The sequence below is a fragment of the Girardinichthys multiradiatus genome, chromosome 7 (genome assembly GCF_021462225.1).
Source record: "Girardinichthys multiradiatus isolate DD_20200921_A chromosome 7, DD_fGirMul_XY1, whole genome shotgun sequence".
NCBI lineage: Eukaryota > Metazoa > Chordata > Actinopteri > Cyprinodontiformes > Goodeidae > Girardinichthys > Girardinichthys multiradiatus.
The window spans coordinates 6,416,008-6,434,356 of record NC_061800.1 but is presented as its reverse complement, the minus strand read 5'-3'; the positions used below and the strand labels follow the sequence as shown (position 1 = coordinate 6,434,356).

Genomic DNA, 18,349 nt, shown 5'->3' with positions numbered 1-18,349 from the left:
TTGGCAGTGACGCGCCCATCTAGCACAAGTATTGGGCCAAGGGAATGCCATGATATGGCAGCCCAAACCATCACTGATCCAACCCCATGCTTCACTCTGGGCATGCAACTGTCTGGGTGGTACGCTTCTTTGGGGCTTCTCCACACCGTAACTCTCCCGGATGTGGGGAAAACAGTAAAGGTGGACTCATCAGAGAACAATACATGTTTCACATTGTCCACAGCCCAAGATTTGCGCTCCTTGCACCATTGAAACCGACGTTTGGCATTGGCATGAGTGACCAAAGGTTTGGCTATAGCAGCCCAGCCATGTATATTGACCCTGTGGAGCTCCCGACGGACAGTTCTGGTGGAAACAGGAGAGTTGAGGTGCACATTTGATTCTGCTGTAATTTGGGCAGCCGTGGTTTTATGTTATTTGGATACAATCCGGGTTAGCACCTGAACATCCCTTTCAGACAGCTTCCTCTTGCATCCACAGTTAATCCTGTTGCATGTGGTTTGTCCTTCTTGGTGGTATGCTGACATTACCCTGGATACCGTGGCTCTTGATACATCACAAAGACTTGCTGTCTTGGTCACAGATGCGCCAGCAAGACGTGCACCAACAATTTGTCCTTTTTTTAACTTTGGTATGTCACCCATAATGTTGTGTACATTTCAATATTTTGAGGAACACTGTGCTCTTACCCTGCTAATTGAACTTTCACACTGCTCTTACTGGTGCAATGTGCAATCAATGAAGACTGGCAACCAAGCTGGTCCAATTTAGCCATGAAACCTCCCACACTAAAATGACAGGTGTTTCAGTTTCATTGTCCAACCCCTGTATCTCAGGCTTTTAATTTGCCTACTGATAAACCTGACATGCATGTTTTTGTCTCACCAGAAAAGTCTGCAGGAGAGAGACTGATGGGTTTTTGTTTTTGGCCTTCTCTGTAGTAACATGTCAAAATCAAGCTGGATGTATTAGCAGTGCTTGGAGCTAACATCTTTCTGTCCAACAAAAAAGCAGCTAGTGTGAAATGTCTCATTTAAAACGCGTTGCAGTAATCGAAGTCCTAGAGACTACCGCCACCCATTAGCCAGTGCAACAGCTAGTTACCATAGAGACTGAACACAGACTGGTGGATGGATATTACTGCTGACATGAGTCAACCCGATTTCTTAGTCTATTTGATGTGCCACCTGGGCATCAAGAGATATGGCAGGTGTTGTCTCATCTCCCACATCTGAGAGAAGATTATACTTCACTGATATCCCCTGGACAATAGTTACACAATTTTATTTCACATTGTTATTCCTCTAATCTCCCCGATCCTATTGTTAAACATACACTATGTATGTTGATAAAATCGCTGAAATCAGAAAGCATCTTGCGTTCTTAAATCCTTCAGTAAAAATAGTCTCCGAAATTTGGGTGTTGTCTTTGACAGTTCTTGTCTTTGGACAATCATTGTAAACTGTTAGTTCGTAACTGTTTTTACACTTTAAGGAATATTTCAAAACTACAATCTATTTTATCACTGAAGAAACTAGAAATGATTGTCCATGCGTTTATTTCTTCTCGTTTAGACTAATGTAACAGCCTTTTAGCGGGTCTAAGTAAATCCATCATGGCTCGCCTTCAGTCTGTGCAAACGCTGCAGCCATGCTTTTAACTAAGACCCACAGAACATCTCACATAACTCCTGTTCTGGCCTCTCTGCATTGGCTCCCTGTGCACTTTAGGACTCATTTTAAAATTTTGGTTTTATCTTTTAATGCACTTCATGGTGAGGCTCCCAATTATATAGTGGACATTTTGAAGCCTCTCTGTCCTTCTAGGACTTTGAGGTCTTCTAATCAGATGCTGCTGACGGTACCCAGAACTTATTTTAAAACCCGTGGTGATAGAGCGGTGATAGAGCATTTCAGGTGGTGGCCCCGAGGCTCTGGAATGCTCTCCCTCTATCACTGCGCTGCTCCGACTCCACTGACTCTTTTAAAAAAAGTCTCAAGACATATTTATTCAAGCGGGCTTTTAGCTAAACATTTGTTCACTGATTTTATATTGTTTTAATTACTGTTATGTTCCTTTTTTGTAAAGCACTTTGTGACTTTCCATGTCTGTAAAAGGCGCTATATAAACAAAGTTTACTTACTTTTACTATATTGGGTCACACCACCAGATCAATGAATTCCAGTGTTCCAAACACTTCCATGGCTGCAGGTGTACACCAAGGTTGGTGTAGAGAAACTTGACTCACCTGCACAGTCCTGACCTCAACCTTCTTTAACACCTTTTGGATGAATCAGAGCGGAGGCTGCAATTCCGGTTTTTCATCTAACTATCAACACACTCCTAAACCTTGTGGAAGATGTCTACAGAATAGTTTAACTTGCTATTGCTGACAACGGTGGGTCCATCAACAAATTTGACATTATAAATTAAGAATAGGATGTCATCACAGTTCATGTGCATGTAAAAGTAGACAGAAGTATACGCTCGACACTAAAGTGTAGCTAGCACTAACTTGTGCTAACTAAATATAGGCCAAACGTTTTGAAGATTTGTGTTTTGCCAATTATTTCTATGTTTTACAACACACATTTCTGTACTTTTTCTGTTGGGTATTCTTAGCAAATAATAGGCTAACATTATCCTGAGTCAAAACGTGTTCCCTAGAGTGAAATAAGGCCATTAATATAATCCACTAACATTTACATTATTGTGCAGCATAATTTTTCTATCTTATCCTTTCTTATTTCAACCTGTCAATGAGGTTCAGTGAAGTCTGATCAAGTTGTTGTTTAGATGAAACTAAGAATATGTGAAGAATGATGAGACTCCTGGTCTCATAAAAGTGGAAAAATGCATATGTTGAAATGTTTTGTACTTTACTAGAAATTATGGGAATCTTCGAAATTGTTATCTATTACATAAAACTATAACTAGAAGTATGGAAAAAAATATTAGTGTTTCACAAGATGTCTCTTCTAAAAGGGATTTTCTTACAACACGTCAGACTGTTTCTGCAGCATCATATTTATTTGCAGTAGGAATAAAAAATATGTAATTGGGTTGCACTGTTTAAAAAACTCATGCCAAAGTATAATTAACAATGATTTTCAATCATTATGTATACATATTGTACATTTCAGTTTATTTGAACAGAATACTTTTTAATGGACACGTCAATAAAAGTCAATCAGTAATTCTAAAGCAGTAGATGTCATGTCGTTAACATAAAAGAAATTACAAATGTTTTCACAAAAATTATTGATATAAAATGTAAGTTTTTTTTAGCATCATGAAAGTCAGGGTGCAGTCTGTAAAATGTGGGGTTTTACTTTGATCTCTGGAGAGGCGACATTTATTAAATGACATCAGCAGTAAACATGACTTCATGCTAAATTAGAGGGGGATTTTCAGCCCCTTATGTGGACAGCACCACCCATTGGTCTTTGTTGCCACGGTCATTTGATCAGTTCTGATGTCCAACTCTGTGGTGCTAACTTAAATGGACAGCCTCAAAGGAAGCAGTGTATACCCAGAAACCTCTCAAACTGCTGGGCACCATTCTGTGGAACTTGAATTCTTTCCTGTGTTTTGATAAGATTCATGACACACCAGTTTGACCATAAAACAAAACAAAAAAAGCTTTTTTAGCATATTGATTTAATTAGAAACCCAAAATGTGATTTAAAGATTGTGAGTCATAAAGCAATGACCTTTACTATATTTCTATGAAAGAAACATCAACTCTGAGTTGGGTCAAAAACCCAAAATGACTCATCATCGTTTCCAGACAGATACAAGGCACTAAACACTTGGAGATTAACAGGATAATAGAAAACAGATCCCAAGAATCACACACTACCTTGTAGGTACCATTTAATATAGTTGTGAATGGCAGGTTGTAGAGCATTTTATACCTAAACACCAAACTTCTGCAAATGAATCTGTTTATTCAAAGAGGTTATACCATTGTACTTGCCCAAATCAAATTAGAAACAAACCAGATAAAATTCAATTAAGTGTGCAGATGAGGAGTGTGTAGGCCTGCTCATAATCACAGTTGCACTGGTTAAGAATGTCCTTGAGGAATTCTTTGTTGCAGTCAGGAAAGTTGTTAATTAGTTTTATCAAGTTCCAGTGATAGTCAGGCTCTGGATCTGGAAAACAGACAGGAAGTGCATTTCATTCCTTTTTGTTTTAAATTGGCTCATTCAAATGTGTAAATATTTTCTTTCTGATGAAAAAGCTTTTTCACAACAGATTTATAGCTATTTATTTGCTTAAATTTGTCATTTCAACATTTCTTTCCTTTCCTTTCATGTAATGCTTTATGTTTTTAATGAGTTTTTGTTGTCTCATCTCTGTTTCTTTGATTCCCTGTAAAGCACATTGACCACTTTGACTGTGTGGACCACATAGCAGGGCCATGTGGACCAGCTATATGGGATTCTGCAGTACCTTTAATTCAATTCAATTCAATTCAATTCAATTCAATTCAATTCAAAAATACTTTATTAATCCCAAAGGGAAATTAAATGTTGTTATAGCTCATATTATGAAGGTTTCTTCAAAGAGCTGTTGTAGATGCTGATGGCTGTGGGCAGGAAGGATCTCCTGTAGCGCTCCGTCTTACAGCAGATCTGAAGAAGCCTCTGACTGAAGACGCTCTGTTGTTGTAGGACAATCTCATGAAGAGGATGCTCAGGGTTCTCCATAATGTTCTTCATTTTATGAAGAATCCGTCTTTCCACAATGATCTCCAGAGGTTCCAGAGGAGTCCCCAGAACAGAGCCAGCCTAAACCGACCCAGAAGAAGGTTCAAATGCTTTGGACGTCATCCTGCCTTGTTCCGGTACCTAAAAAACCTCATTCGTCAATCCTTAATGAAAATCTCTGTTGCCCTGACATCCTACATCATGAAGGTCCTAGAAAAGACTCCTGTTGGAGCATCTGACTTATTTGATTTCTCCAGTGCATTTAAAACAGCCATATGCAGTCATATTTAATAAATTATAATATGCGTTCTGATGAGGCTCGTTTGTCAGAGTAAAAGTACCTTTTGAAAATAACAACCTAAAGAGGAAAGTGTACTGGAATCAAATTCCTTGTTTGTCTGCACAAACCTGGCAATAAAGCTGATTCTGATTAAGCAGGTATTAAACATACTTTTCATGAAATCCACATTTCTGCATTAGAATTGAGTTGTTTTTATTGGTCTGATGTAATATTCTTATCCTAAATGTCATGTTTAGGATTATCATCATAATTAACCAAAATGAAGGCTTGAAAACATCAGTCTGAGTGTAATTAATCAATATAATGTTTTAATTTATGTCAGGGGACGTTTTGTTCATCAGAACTAGTTAAAAGCAGATAACCATCCTGAATGTGTACAAAATTACCTCAAACTAAAAACATTGTTTGATTGGTTGTTTTTGATTTATTTTGCTTTCTGGACAGTGAAAAACAAATGTGAATAAAAGGGGTTTTATGAATTTAGCCATAGTATAATTCATTATATGTGAGAAGAGGGAGAATAAAAAAGATGGACAACAAATCAAAATGAGCTAGTTCCTGTTGTCTGTACAAAATATACTATAAACATGACCTAAATCAACTTAAATCTGTGTGAACTGAATTTTATGCTACTTCCTGTGAAGGGATAACTTGTACATCACTCTATTTGAGGATGAGAAAATCTCCTCATTACTCAGTAAGGCAAGAGATTGACTGAGGCAGGTTATTGCAGAACGGAAAAAACAATCTTCATGTTGGTAAAACATAGGTCGGATCTGGTGAACACATTCCGTCATGGATTGAGGATGTTGTGGGATTGTGACAAGCAGAACTGCACCCACAGTGGCAGTCCTGAGGTTGAAGGTCTAAAATATTCTTGGGTATTTTGGCTTTGACCGTGGACTAGTGAAGCTGTCCCGCTTTGGCTACAGTTTTGATGGCAATTATTCCAGTAAACACTTGCAATAGAGAGGTAGGATAAGAAGCCTAAAACTTGGGATCAGTGTCGTTGTCAAAGAAAACCTATACCTTTTCCTTTTTCAATACAGAGAAACAACAAAAAATTGTACAGACTCTTTACTCTGTTTTTGATATGCTGGGATTTCTGAGGTATAAAAATATGTTGTAGTCTGATCAAGAAGAAAAACACAGTATCCACTTGATGAAAAAACTGAGCTGAAATCAGGAGCTTAATTTCTATGTTAATAGCATTTCAAGATATACCAGATATTGTGGGTATGACGATTTGCAAATTTGACTGGCTGTCCAATGGCTTCTGATGTTCCACAATATTAATTTGAACTAAACACTACTTTCTGCTTCAGGTGAATTTGGCCCCGCGAACCCCCATCTAGCACCCACATATTGTCATCTCATCTCTTACTACTTCCAATTCCTTTTTATGAGCTACTTTTTGTTAGGTTTATAATTTCATAAATTCCAGGAAGTAGTCATAAAACCTATAGAAACACAATATAATGAATCACAGTTGTCCAAACAATATCAATGACTGCACTATCAAACTCAGAAAAAACTGCTTTCATGTATGTTTCATTAAGCCCTGCATGCTAATATGATATTTGGCCAGTTAGATGTACTTTCACTAGCCTTAAAAACACTGTATTTTAGTGACTGAAATATAAAAATTTTCAGAGAATGGTTGGGACATTGTGATGATTAAACAAAAAGAGAAAAGGGTAAAATTTGGCTGAAACAAAACCAATACTACAATCATAATACTAAACAATAATATTGCATTATCATCTTTTTTTTTTTTTTTATTGGTGCAGTGCTTGTTAAAAAGGCTTAAATTAATGATTTTCAGAGATTTTAGACTTCAAGCCATTGGTGTTATCTTTGTTTCAGTCAAACTGAGTGGGACATATGTCAGTTTATGCCCCTAATCAGAACACAACATGTCACACAGACCCCTGATGGTAAATAATATTGTTTGTTTACTGTTCGTTATGAGAAGAACACAGAAAATTACTTTAAATCATAAGTTGTCCAAGCAGGTATGAATCATCCCCCTGGCGAGTAAGAGTGGATTGAAGGTCGGTACGAAATAGATGGCTGCATTTCATAACCAAAAATAATTGTGTTCAAAATGAACAAACCAAATTGTAAACCAATAAAAGGACAAATACCTGCTGCCTTCTTTATTAACTCCCTGTTTGGTTTTTATTGCAGTCTAGACATAACCTTTTTTTCTCTCCATCTGACATTAAATCAGACCAAATGTTTTCTGTTTTAGGGGGATCAGGGTAACCCAAATAATTTATATTAGCTAAGATGCAGAAAAATGAGAAAGATAATATTTTTTATTTGTTTTTACAAATAGTTCTGCCCATTCCTCCTGACAAAACAGGTGTAACTGGGTCAGGGTTGAAGGCTGGCTCTGCCCATACATCCATACATATTCTATGAGATCAGGGCTTTGCAACGGCTGCTCTGAAACATTAACTTTGTTGTCCTTAAGCCAGTTTGTAACTCATATGGTGCTATTCTTAGGGTCACTGTCAATTTGGAAGACCCATTTAAGCCCAAGCTATAACTTCCTGGCGGATGTCTTGAGATGTTGCTTCAGTATTTCCACACAATGTTCTTTGCTCAAGATGCCATCTATTTTGTGAAGTGCACCAATGCATCCTGCAGTAAAACACTAACACAACATGATGCTGCCACCCCTGTACTTCACAGTTAGGATGGTGCTCACAGTCTTGCAAGCCTCCCCCTATATCCGCCAAATATAAAGTCATGATGGCCTTTACCAGCATTTCAGTTCATTTTAATTTTCAGACAACAGAACATGTCTGCAACAGTGAATTACCTTCTCCATGAATGCATTTGCAAACTGTAATCTAGCTTCATGTAACTTTTGTAATAGTGATTTCTTCCTAGCTTCGCTGACTGGGCTTTCAGTCTTTGTCAGTGCAAGACACACTCCACTGTGGATAATGACACTCTCTCACCAGTTTCAACCAGTGTCTTAACAAGCCCTTTATCTTTGTTCTGGGGTTGACATGAACAGTTTGTACCAAAACCTGTTCATCTCTGGGACACAGATCAGTCAGCTTTCTGAACAATATATTGGCTGCACATTCCTATGCTGTTTATATTTGCATATAATTGTTTTTGACAGATGAAAATGGCTCCGTCAGGCATTTGGAAATTGAACCCAAGGATAAAGCAGACTTCAGGGCGTCCACAATCCTCTTCCTGATATCTGTGCTGATTTCGTTTGATTTTCAAATGATGTCACACAAGGAAGCAGTGTGTTTAAGGTGTTGCCTTAAAACAAATTGGCAGGTGTCAAACATAACGAGTTATTTTAATTGACCACAAACAGTCACATTTTTGTTTGATTTATGTCAGACATAAAACACATTTCTCTTTTTATACAGTGTGTAAATATCTGGTTTAAACTGGATGTACAGGATGAGTTTGACTTTATAATTACCACTAAAAGCAGGTGCTGTCAGATAAGTTTAGAACAACTGTCCCTTTTGGCCAGGCAAGGTTTCGAGTAACACACTGTTTAATTTTGCTCTGAGGTATAACACTCAGTGTCTTCCACCTTACCACCATCTTTAACCCTATTTAAGGTGTCCTTCTGTCGATCCTAGGTCTAGATCCTTTTTTAGAAATGTGACACAAAAGTTTAAGTTTTGATCAGACCTTATGCTGCTGTCGCACTGTTTCCTATCTTGACACGTAGTCCGGACATTTTGAAACACACCTGTTACTTGGATCTAAATATGTGAACATGTCATCTAAACAAATGAAGAAGATTCTGTGGAACATAAAGTCCCGTGTGGTCTGTGAAGCATGTATGATGCATTTAATCTATTCCCTTAGAAAAAAATGTGTACTGTGATCAATGGGGGGAATTCACTGTGTCTTGCAGCATTCTGACCAGGTACATTACTTTTCCGTGACATCATGATCCCGTTGATTTACTTAAATGTTTTCATAATAAATGATCAACTGACCATGTAGGAAGTAAATTTTAATGCTCCATGAGTGCCCCAAATGATCTAATAGATATTTGTTGATTATTGAGAGGGAAGGTAAGGCCACTATTAATTGGATAAGTTCTAACTATTCAGCATCCCGAGGTAAGTGAATATTTAACACAGTTGCAAGATGCCAAAAGAAATCTTCAAAACCATAACATTTCAAAACAGAATCTACAGCAGGATCTTGTTACCGTTGATCTGAAATATAATACCCAGAAAGAATCCAATAATGCACAGGGGGACATGCAAACTTGCTTCAAGGCAACAGTGTCAAAATCTGTACCACCATGCAGCCAGCTTTTGAACAGTTGAGCCTAAAACTGAAGCATTAGGACACTGGAACATGGTACATGTTTGGTATGGACCAGGTAATATCATAATCTGTTGTACGTTGAGCTTAATTTTCTAATTCTGGTCTCATTGACATACTCTTGATACATACTTCTTGGTTAAGTTACTCCTTTTTCAGGTCCTCTGTTGTCCACACCCTGCCGTCACCGCTATTTCTTGTCTCTTGGGTTCTGTTACTAAAGTCCTTCTTTCTATGCTTCTGCTGTTCTTGTCTCTACTTTAGGTTTCCCAATAGGGCCAAAACATTACTCATCCAGAATTCCAGGGAAGAACCTCTTACCAACTGTAAAGCATAGAGCTGAAAGTATGATTGTTAGAGGATCCTTTACGACAGCAGCACCTGGTCAGCTCACCATCATGTTGTGTATCATGCCGGAGGAAAATGTGAGACTTAAAGTCTTAAAAAAAATAAAAGCTGAAGCAGACTTGGACCTTGTAACATGAAAATGCCCCGAACAGACCTGTTAATTCACCAAGGACTAGCTGTGAATTAAGAAATGGTAGGTCTGGGTGTTGAAGCCCAGATCTTGATCTCACTGAGATGCTGTAGGGTAACTAAAACAGGCTGTAAATGCAAGAACATAAGTTTCCCAGCTGAAAGTGAGGAGTGGGGAAAACTTTCCCTAGACTGAGGTCAGAGACTTGTAGATGGTGACAAGAAGCACCTCAACGCCAAAGGGGGTAAGACTAACTATTAGGGTGTCCAAACTTTTTCTTCAGCTCTAAATATTTGTTCTAATATTTTTTGTGTAAACACAATTAATGTTTGTTATTTATCTGTAATTGAATTATGTTCTTTTCCAGTGAAAAGTAAACAATCTGATTATACATTAATATGTGAAAATCTATCTGTTCATTTGTAACTGTATCTGTACTTTCTCTCATCATTGATTAGATATTTTATTTGTTATCATTTTTATTGCATACAATGTACAATATTGTCCCGCCGGCACATATAGTGTGAGACGGTAATATGTTTTGTTGTTTAGCTGCAGGCAGAAACAGTTCTCAGCAGATAATAATAATGACAATCTGTTCCTGTAAATGTAGTATGAGCTGCAGTTATTCATAGCATGCGAGCTGTCATTTTCAGACAGCTATGGGAGGCACATTTTAATGTGTGGATGGCTGCATGCCAACTTTGTCAGTCTTCCCAGGAGGGTTTCCTTCCATGACTGCTGTCTGGACCTGACGTTTGCATGTGTTGATGTTCAGGTTTGATGCCCTTTACAGATGTGTCACACCAAGTGAGTGTCCTCTCTTGCTAAGATTCTTTTATTTGAAGGAGAGGCCGAGAACAAGCTTTCTCACACACATCCAGTCACACATTTGCAGTGCCCCCAAAAACTACACGTATCTTCAAGATTTAAAAGCTAGGAGGAACAGCCCCGCAATGTACCACTCGTAACTTCATCCTAGCATTTCTGAGGAGTGATAAACCACTGATTTATTACAGACTAAACAGTCAAACCCAGAAAGGATGAGTTGGGGAACTCCTGTCACATACTTGATTTAGGTTTGGTTAACCAGTATATAGCAAATGTAAAAAAAAGGGTGTGAGAAAGAGTAGATTGTGGGTTACACACACATAATTTCAGCTCACCAGTTTCCTCTGTCCAGTTGGAGCAGCTCTGCTCAGAATCTGGTTCCGGGTGAGTCAGGGAGACTTTTTCAGCTGCGGTCTCTTGTCTGCAGTCATCAGGAGCCAAACGTGGAGGTTCTTCCTCCTGACTGAACTTCTTGTGTGTTTCCATCTCCATTCCTCTGTTTTTACATTCCAGTTTGTCTAGAAAGGCTTGGTTCACCCTGTGAAAACCCAGGCAACAGTAAAAAACATGTTTCAGACAAATTAAAACGTTTGGTACGCTAACGTGCCTGCAGGCTCCAAAAGGCAGAGACCTTGAAGTGTTTGAACCTCGTTACCTCCAGAAATATTATGAGGTTAATGGACTGCCTGCAACCACTTAACAACTGGGTCAGCCATCAAGAACTTATTGATTCCAAAGGGACTTGACATAACAAACAATTCTTATTTAGAGTTTGTTTTGAGCATCTTCTCAAGTTCATCAGAACTACTGATTTCTTCAATCTAATGGCCTAGTAACAGGCAAGGGCCTGCATGACATTCTCACGTTATGATAACCCAGAGTAAATATATCACAGTTCATGGTATCATAATATGTAAACACAAATGTTATACAACCTCTGTTCAAGGTTTTTTGGAATGTGTTGCAAGCATCCTATTAAAAATAAGTGAATATTTGCAAATCTATTGAAATTATGGTTGTTCAAACACAATCTGATTTCTTTGTTTTAAAACAAGAAAACATTCATTATTTCTATTGCTGCATAAAAATTATTTTGTTACTTATATTTAACAAAATTTCAAACTAAAGATTCACTAAATTTAGTAGTTTCCAAATGCCTGTTGTGTGTATAACTTTATTACACTACCTGTTCTGGTCTTTAGGAACAGAACTATAGCAAGCTGATGTTATTTGGTTGATTAGTCAGGCTGTCTGCTCTGTGAGCTGACCTGCAGTTGGCTGCTTTACATACATGCTGCTTGTCATCTAGAGTTAAAAAACAATATTCTCTTAAGAGTTATTGGTGGAACGTCTGCTGCTTCCACACCTTGACATTCTGTTCTTTTTGTCACCTGAAAATTTACCAAACAGAACTGGTCTTCCTTGAAAGAAAGGGACGGAAAGAAAAAAAGGAAAAAGTTTGGTTTTGTTCACTGTACCTCTTGTGTTCCAGCTGCAGCTCTTTTATACCTTTTGTCTGTTGATCTGTCTCCTGACTGTCCACTTTTTTGCTCTGAAAAAAATGTTTTATTCAAGAGTATAAAGAATTGTAAAATGGTAACACAGCTTGAAAGCAGTTTGCAAGCAAATAAGACTGTTACATTTTCTTGTCCTGGGGCACACCTTTAATGGTGAGCATGCAGTCTGCAGTGAATTGTCAACTAAAGAACGACAGCCAGCTTTAAAATGCAGTAATGTCCACTAGGCAAGACTGAAGTGTTATGGCCTTTAGTTTAGACACACGTGTCATCAGTGAGACCAGCATTTGTCTCTGTCACTTTATTTTTGTTCTCTGCTGCTTGGCGTTAGCGTGGGTGTTTTGGTTTAGAAATTATACATTTCTTGGTTAGGCTTGGAAAAAATTGCTAATAACAAACAGGTAACCTGAAGCAAGTGTGGAAAGAAAAGTAGCTTAACTTGATAATAGTTTAATTAAATACATACAAAGCTGATTAACTCAACTTAAAACCAACCAACAAAATCCCACAGAACTATTAAAAGAATATTGAAAAAAATCTATACTTTTCTTGAGTATCTGTGTAACTCTTGACATCAGCTTGAAAACATTACAATTAGAGGTTGGATCACTCTAGCTCTGCAGATGGGTCAGTGAGGGTGAGGCGAGTGCAGTCTACCAGTGGGAGCATTCTGCTCCCATTAAAGCGCAGCATTAAATCTCCCCCTCAAACGCACACAACATTTGTGTACACACACCCATAACTAGAGGATATAAAGAGGATATCTGTCTGTATACTGGAGCCAGTACTGAAAGAACAACAGATTCAGAGTCCGGGTCGGAACCACATCAAATACACAGAGTGCAGCCGCAAGCTTTCATCGCCCAATCTGTGATGTCTATCTGACAGAGCTGTGGCCTGGGAGAGGGGCGAGCAAAGATGAGAAGGAAAAGTGCAGAACAGGATAAGGAGAGGAAAGGGAGGGAGAATTTAACAAATCAAAATAGGAAATAAAAGCAAAAAATGACAAGGGAAGACAGAAGACAGCTGGTCCTCGGGCGGCTTCCTTTGTGAGTGCACCATAACAGAGAGGCCATGTGGAGGAGTGTGCACATCGTGCAGGAAGAGGCATGTGTAGAAAGTTAGAGAAAGTTTTAAAAAGGGACATCCAAGAAAATATGAGCTTAGAGCAGGAGAAAAAAGTATGTGTGTGATTTGATGGGGAAAGGGAAAATCTAATACAGCTATCGTTCTTGTCAGAAAAAAACTTTGTTAGCTTAGCAGTAGTGGGTCGTGAATACCACCGTAAACTGAATGAGACTCATAAAAGCACATGCACAAGTTCAATTTACTCTAAGTAGGTGTCCTGCCACCCATCCTTGTCTAGCTGTAGCCCAAGCTCTTTCCCCTGTTTGTCCTTTAGCCAGGAGAGAAAGGTTGAATATGAAGGAAATAGTGTTGTAAATTGATGAAATATTGTTATGCAGTAACATTATGTTTTCTAACGGTTTCTTAGGCTGTTTCGGGAAAGATCATGGTTTGGTATGTTGAATTTAGTGGCAAGGTTTGTAAAACTTCCAAATGTCTCATCAAAATAGAGATCACAGAAAGAGGCCAGACCCTTTTCCTTCCTTCCATATTTTAAATGTAAAATTCCAGGAGGAGGGCAAAAACAATTATCATTGCAAATTGGGGCGAGGGTGGACTTCAATCGATAATGTTGTCAAAACTATTTAAATATTTTCAATCAGAACAGTACGGGGGAACATGTTGAGAGGGGAGCAAAAAGCAAGGTGGGGAGGGACGTCAAAGTACACGAGTTTGCTTCTAAAATGCACCAATCAGTACTGGGGAATGATACAATTTCTTAAGCTATTGGAGATTGGAGGTCCAATAATACGGAAGCATATGGGGTAAGGCAAAGCCTCCGCCACTTTTAGGTCTTTGTAAAATGCTTTTTGGAGGGTTTTTCCTGCTCAAATGTAACAGAGCATCAAGTGATTTAAAGAAAGATTTAGGGAGGAAGAGAGGAGTCTGAAAGAAAAACTAATTGTTTTGATTCGACCAACTATTAAGAGGGGGTGCGCATTTCATCTCTGAAAATTCAGTCTTTTCAATTAACTCTGTGAAATACCTCTTGTGAAGAGAGCTTAGATTGTGACATAGTGATTCCTAAGTACTCAAAAGAATTAGATGACAGATTAAAAGTTAGTGCGTCTGGAGGAATAGACCAACATTCTCATCAGGACAAAGTTCTGACATTTTTCACAGTGTTGAAATAAAATGGCACATTTTAAAAACTTTTTTACTTTTAACTTGGTCATCATATCTTGGTCAAACTGTGTTTTTTACAATGTCTTCAAAATCCTCCCGATTTTCTAAAAAATGTTGATATTTAAAGCATTTTGTTTCATTTCTTTATTATATAATGTTCAGTTTGGTTTTATCATACTTTATTTGGATATTTATTTAACTTTAAACCTTTAAATCTTTTATTAAGCATCTATGGAAAAATGGTCTTAGGGACTGTAATCTAAAATCATGTAATACAGTGCCAGTAGGTGGTAATAATCCAGACATTAATGACACAAAAACTCCAAGGAAAAAGATACAGAGAAAGGCTGAAACCACGCTAAGCTAAATAATTTGAAAAATAAATTGAAACAAAATGTTTGTTAAATTATAAAGATAAGCAATCAGAAAAATGCTCAGATCACATTTTCAATTAATTACAATTGTAGTTATTATTTTCTACACTGTTTTTATTATGCACTATTTCCATTGATTGTGAATGTTTTCAAAGCAGGTTGAAAACATTCTCCAGTCATGGTATAAACTGACACTTTGTCGGTATTAAATGTCAGTTGGCAAATAATTATTCTTCATCCCCAAAAAGTCAGCTACAGAGCAGATCTCTGTTTTGCAATGCTAGTGTAGACACTGGTCAACGTTTAGAACCTAAATTTCTGCCTTGTTGTGTCTTAATATTTATACTGAGAAGTAAATATAATCACACAAGTTTGCTCTTTAATACAATTTGACTATTTTTGACCAACTGACCACAGTCAAACAGCATTTAAAAAGCCGCTCTGAATCCATCATGCTAAACACTGGGTTGCCTCAAATGTGTGTGCTCAGTCCACTGCTGCTCACAATGTTAAATGCTTTACATGTGACAGGTGGAAAGAAAGAACGGGCGCAAAGTAGCAGTAGAGCCATGTATGGAGGCCTCAATCCTCGATGCAGCCATCCCAGCTGGGTTCGAGTCTTGACCTCAGGGAACATATGCTGCAAGTCTTGCCTTTTCTCCACCCCACTTCCTGTCTGCCTACTTTGAAAAATATAACAAAAATAAAGGCCACTAGTGCTGCAAAATATTAAAAAAACAAACAAAGCAAAGTATGCAGTTGAGATGTTGTTCAAAGTTCAGCAGAATTGAAAAGACTCTTCAAGACAGGAAATTAAAAAAAAAAAAACTACAACTTGACCTCATTAACTGACAAGACATTGGCCGATTGTTGAAGAGCAGGGGGTTTTCTGCAGGTACATTTACTGGCACAGGTTGTTCCACTGATTTATTTTCCACAGAATTCTTACATTTATCTCACACTATAAGTCTGTCTCCACTCAGTTTGAACTCTGGGAAGTCCCTTGAACTCTGCTACCACTCCATTCATTCCCTTGCAGGAAAACAAACACAGAGTGGAAGAGAAGTCTGAGAAAAAGAGAGGAGAAAGCAGAGAAGGAAAAAAAATCCCAAAAGAAAGTAACAGGAGCAGACAGAGAAACAACACTGGGCAGTAAGACTAGGAAGAAATGTTTTATCTCTCTCTCTGCTGGACATGATCTTGCTGTCCGCCCGCTCTGACTAGGAATATTGTAAGTTCCTCCACCCTAGTATATAGGGGACAGAACTTATTTCCCTGGCTGTCTCAGACGATAAAAACACCGCACCCAGAAGTATTTACTCAGAAAACAGCCTGCAAAGACAGCTCTATTGGTGTTAATACCCACAAAGATTTAGTGTTCAGTGCCACTTATACAACTCAGTTCTGAACCCTGAGGCGCACACTGAACACGGTGTGTCTTCATGGAAACTCAGAAGCTCACCATGGATGATGTCTGAGCAGCAGTGCTGGATGGAGCAGCTGATCTCCTCTCACACCTCTGCAGAAAACTCTCAGTTGTCCTACAAAACATAAACACAGTGCATCCTCTGTCATTATTCAGCCCAACAGAACCAGCCATGAATTATGAAGCCTAAGAGTATTCTTTGTTTCTGCAGGTCAGGGAGCCTGACTGGATATGTTTGGCCATGTTCCCATTGCATCTCATCAACCCTTAACTGATTAGCAACACTTATAAAGCCGTCTTTGCTTCTTCACCTTTTTTCTGCTGTTCAGTGTTTTTTGTAATAATCCTAGGTTTCTCTTTAGTACAGTTGCTAAACTTACACAGAGTCATAGCTCTGTTGAGCCATCCATTACCTTAGCTCTCAGCAGTCATGACTTTATGGGATTCTTCTTAAATCAAATTGACTCTATTAAAAATAAAATCTTTGACATACTCCCGAAGATGATTACTTCATCCTCAGCAAGTGAGACAACCCTGGAAATAATTGCAAAACCTGATTTGTGTTTGGACTGTTTTGATCCTGTGGAGGTTCCTGAGTTATCAGAAATATTAGCTTCATCTAAACCTTCAACTTGTATGTTAGACCCAATCCCAACCAAATTATTTAAGGAAGTGTTCCCTCTGATTACCAGCCCCATTTTAGATATGATTAATCTATCCTTACTAAATGGATATGTACCACAAGCTTTTAAGGTAGCTGTAATTAAACCTTTACTTAAGAAACCTTCGCTTGATCGAGATGACTTGAAAAATTACAGACAAATTTACAGACCTATATCTCATCTTCCATTCTAATCTAAAATTCTTGAGAAAATAGTTGCTAATCAAATATGTGAGTATTTACACAGCAATGATCTGTTTGAAGAGTTCCTCATAGAGACTCATCATTGCACTGAAACAGCTCTGCTGAAAGTCACAAATGATATTCTCATGACCTCAGATAATGGAGTTGTGTCTGTACTTGTCCTCTTAGATCTCAGTGCTGCATTTGATACAGTCGATCACAATATTCTCTTAGAAAGGCTGGAATATGCTGTAGGGATCAGGGGAACAGCACTAGTCTGGTTAAAATCTTATTTGTCTGACAGATTCCAGTTTGTTCATGTAAATGATAAATCATCTTTAAACTCGAGGGTTAATTGTGGAGTACCACAGGGTTCAGTACTTGGGCCAATTCTCTTTACTATATACCGTAAACTCTTTACTATATACCAAATGCTTCCAATAGGTCAAATTATCAGGCAGCATAGGATACATTTTCACTGTTACGCTGATGATACTCAGCTTTACTTACCCATAAATCCTGATGAGCCCAACCAGTTAGATATACTACAAGAATGTCTTGAAGACATAAAAACTTGGATGACTTTACATTTTTTGCTTCTAAATTCAGACAAGACAGAAGTTGTCGTCTTTGGACTGGAGTCTTTAAAAAAGAAACTGCTTAGTCAATCACTTAACCTGGATGGCATTAAATTGACCTCTGGTAATAAAGTAAAAAACCTTGGAGTTATTTTTGACCAGGACATGTCATTTAAATCCCATATTAAACAGGTTTCTAGAATTTCCTTCTTTCACCTCCGGAACATTGCCAAATTTAGAAATATCCCATCCAGGAGTGATGCTGAAAAACTAGTCCATGTATATGTTACTTCAAGGCTGGACTATTGTAATTCCTTACTATCAGGATCACAAAATGCAGTTAAAAGCCTTCAGCTGATTCAAAATGCTGCAGCAAGCGTTCTGATGAAAATTAAAAAGAGAGATCATATTTTTCCTATTTTAGCTTCCTTTCATTGGCTCCCTGTTAAATCCAGAATAGAATTTAAAATTCTCCTCCTCACATATAAAGCCCTTAATGATCTAGCTCCATCATACATCAGAGATCTGATTGGTCCATATGTTCCTAACAGAGCACTTCGTTCTCAGACTGCGGGTTTACTGGTGGTTCCTAGAGTCTCTAGAAGTAGAATGGGAGGCAGATCCTTTAGTTATTGAGCTCCTCTCCTGTGGAACCAGCTCCCAGTTTTAGTCCGTGAGGCAGACACCCTGTCTACTTTTAAGG

General features: G+C 38.1%; 1 protein-coding gene across 2 annotated transcripts in view; it reads right to left on the bottom strand.

Annotated features, from left to right (window-relative positions):
• The window catches only part of epsti1 (epithelial stromal interaction 1), a 112,792-nt gene that overhangs the window by 72,591 nt on the left and 21,852 nt on the right, over window positions 1–18,349 (bottom strand). The window contains exons 7-10 of one of the 2 annotated variants that reach the window (XM_047371223.1): window positions 16,261–16,339; window positions 12,133–12,206; window positions 10,990–11,192; window positions 3,007–4,157 (exon numbers count right to left, since the gene is read on the bottom strand). In XM_047371223.1, the coding sequence (XP_047227179.1) occupies window positions 4,012–4,157; window positions 10,990–11,192; window positions 12,133–12,206; window positions 16,261–16,339 (502 nt within the window). In that variant the 3' untranslated portion in view covers window positions 3,007–4,011. Of the gene's footprint in view, window positions 1–3,006; window positions 4,158–10,989; window positions 11,193–12,132; window positions 12,207–16,260; window positions 16,340–18,349 lie in introns of those variants that run through there. The other variant, XM_047371225.1, reaches the window with a different exon arrangement.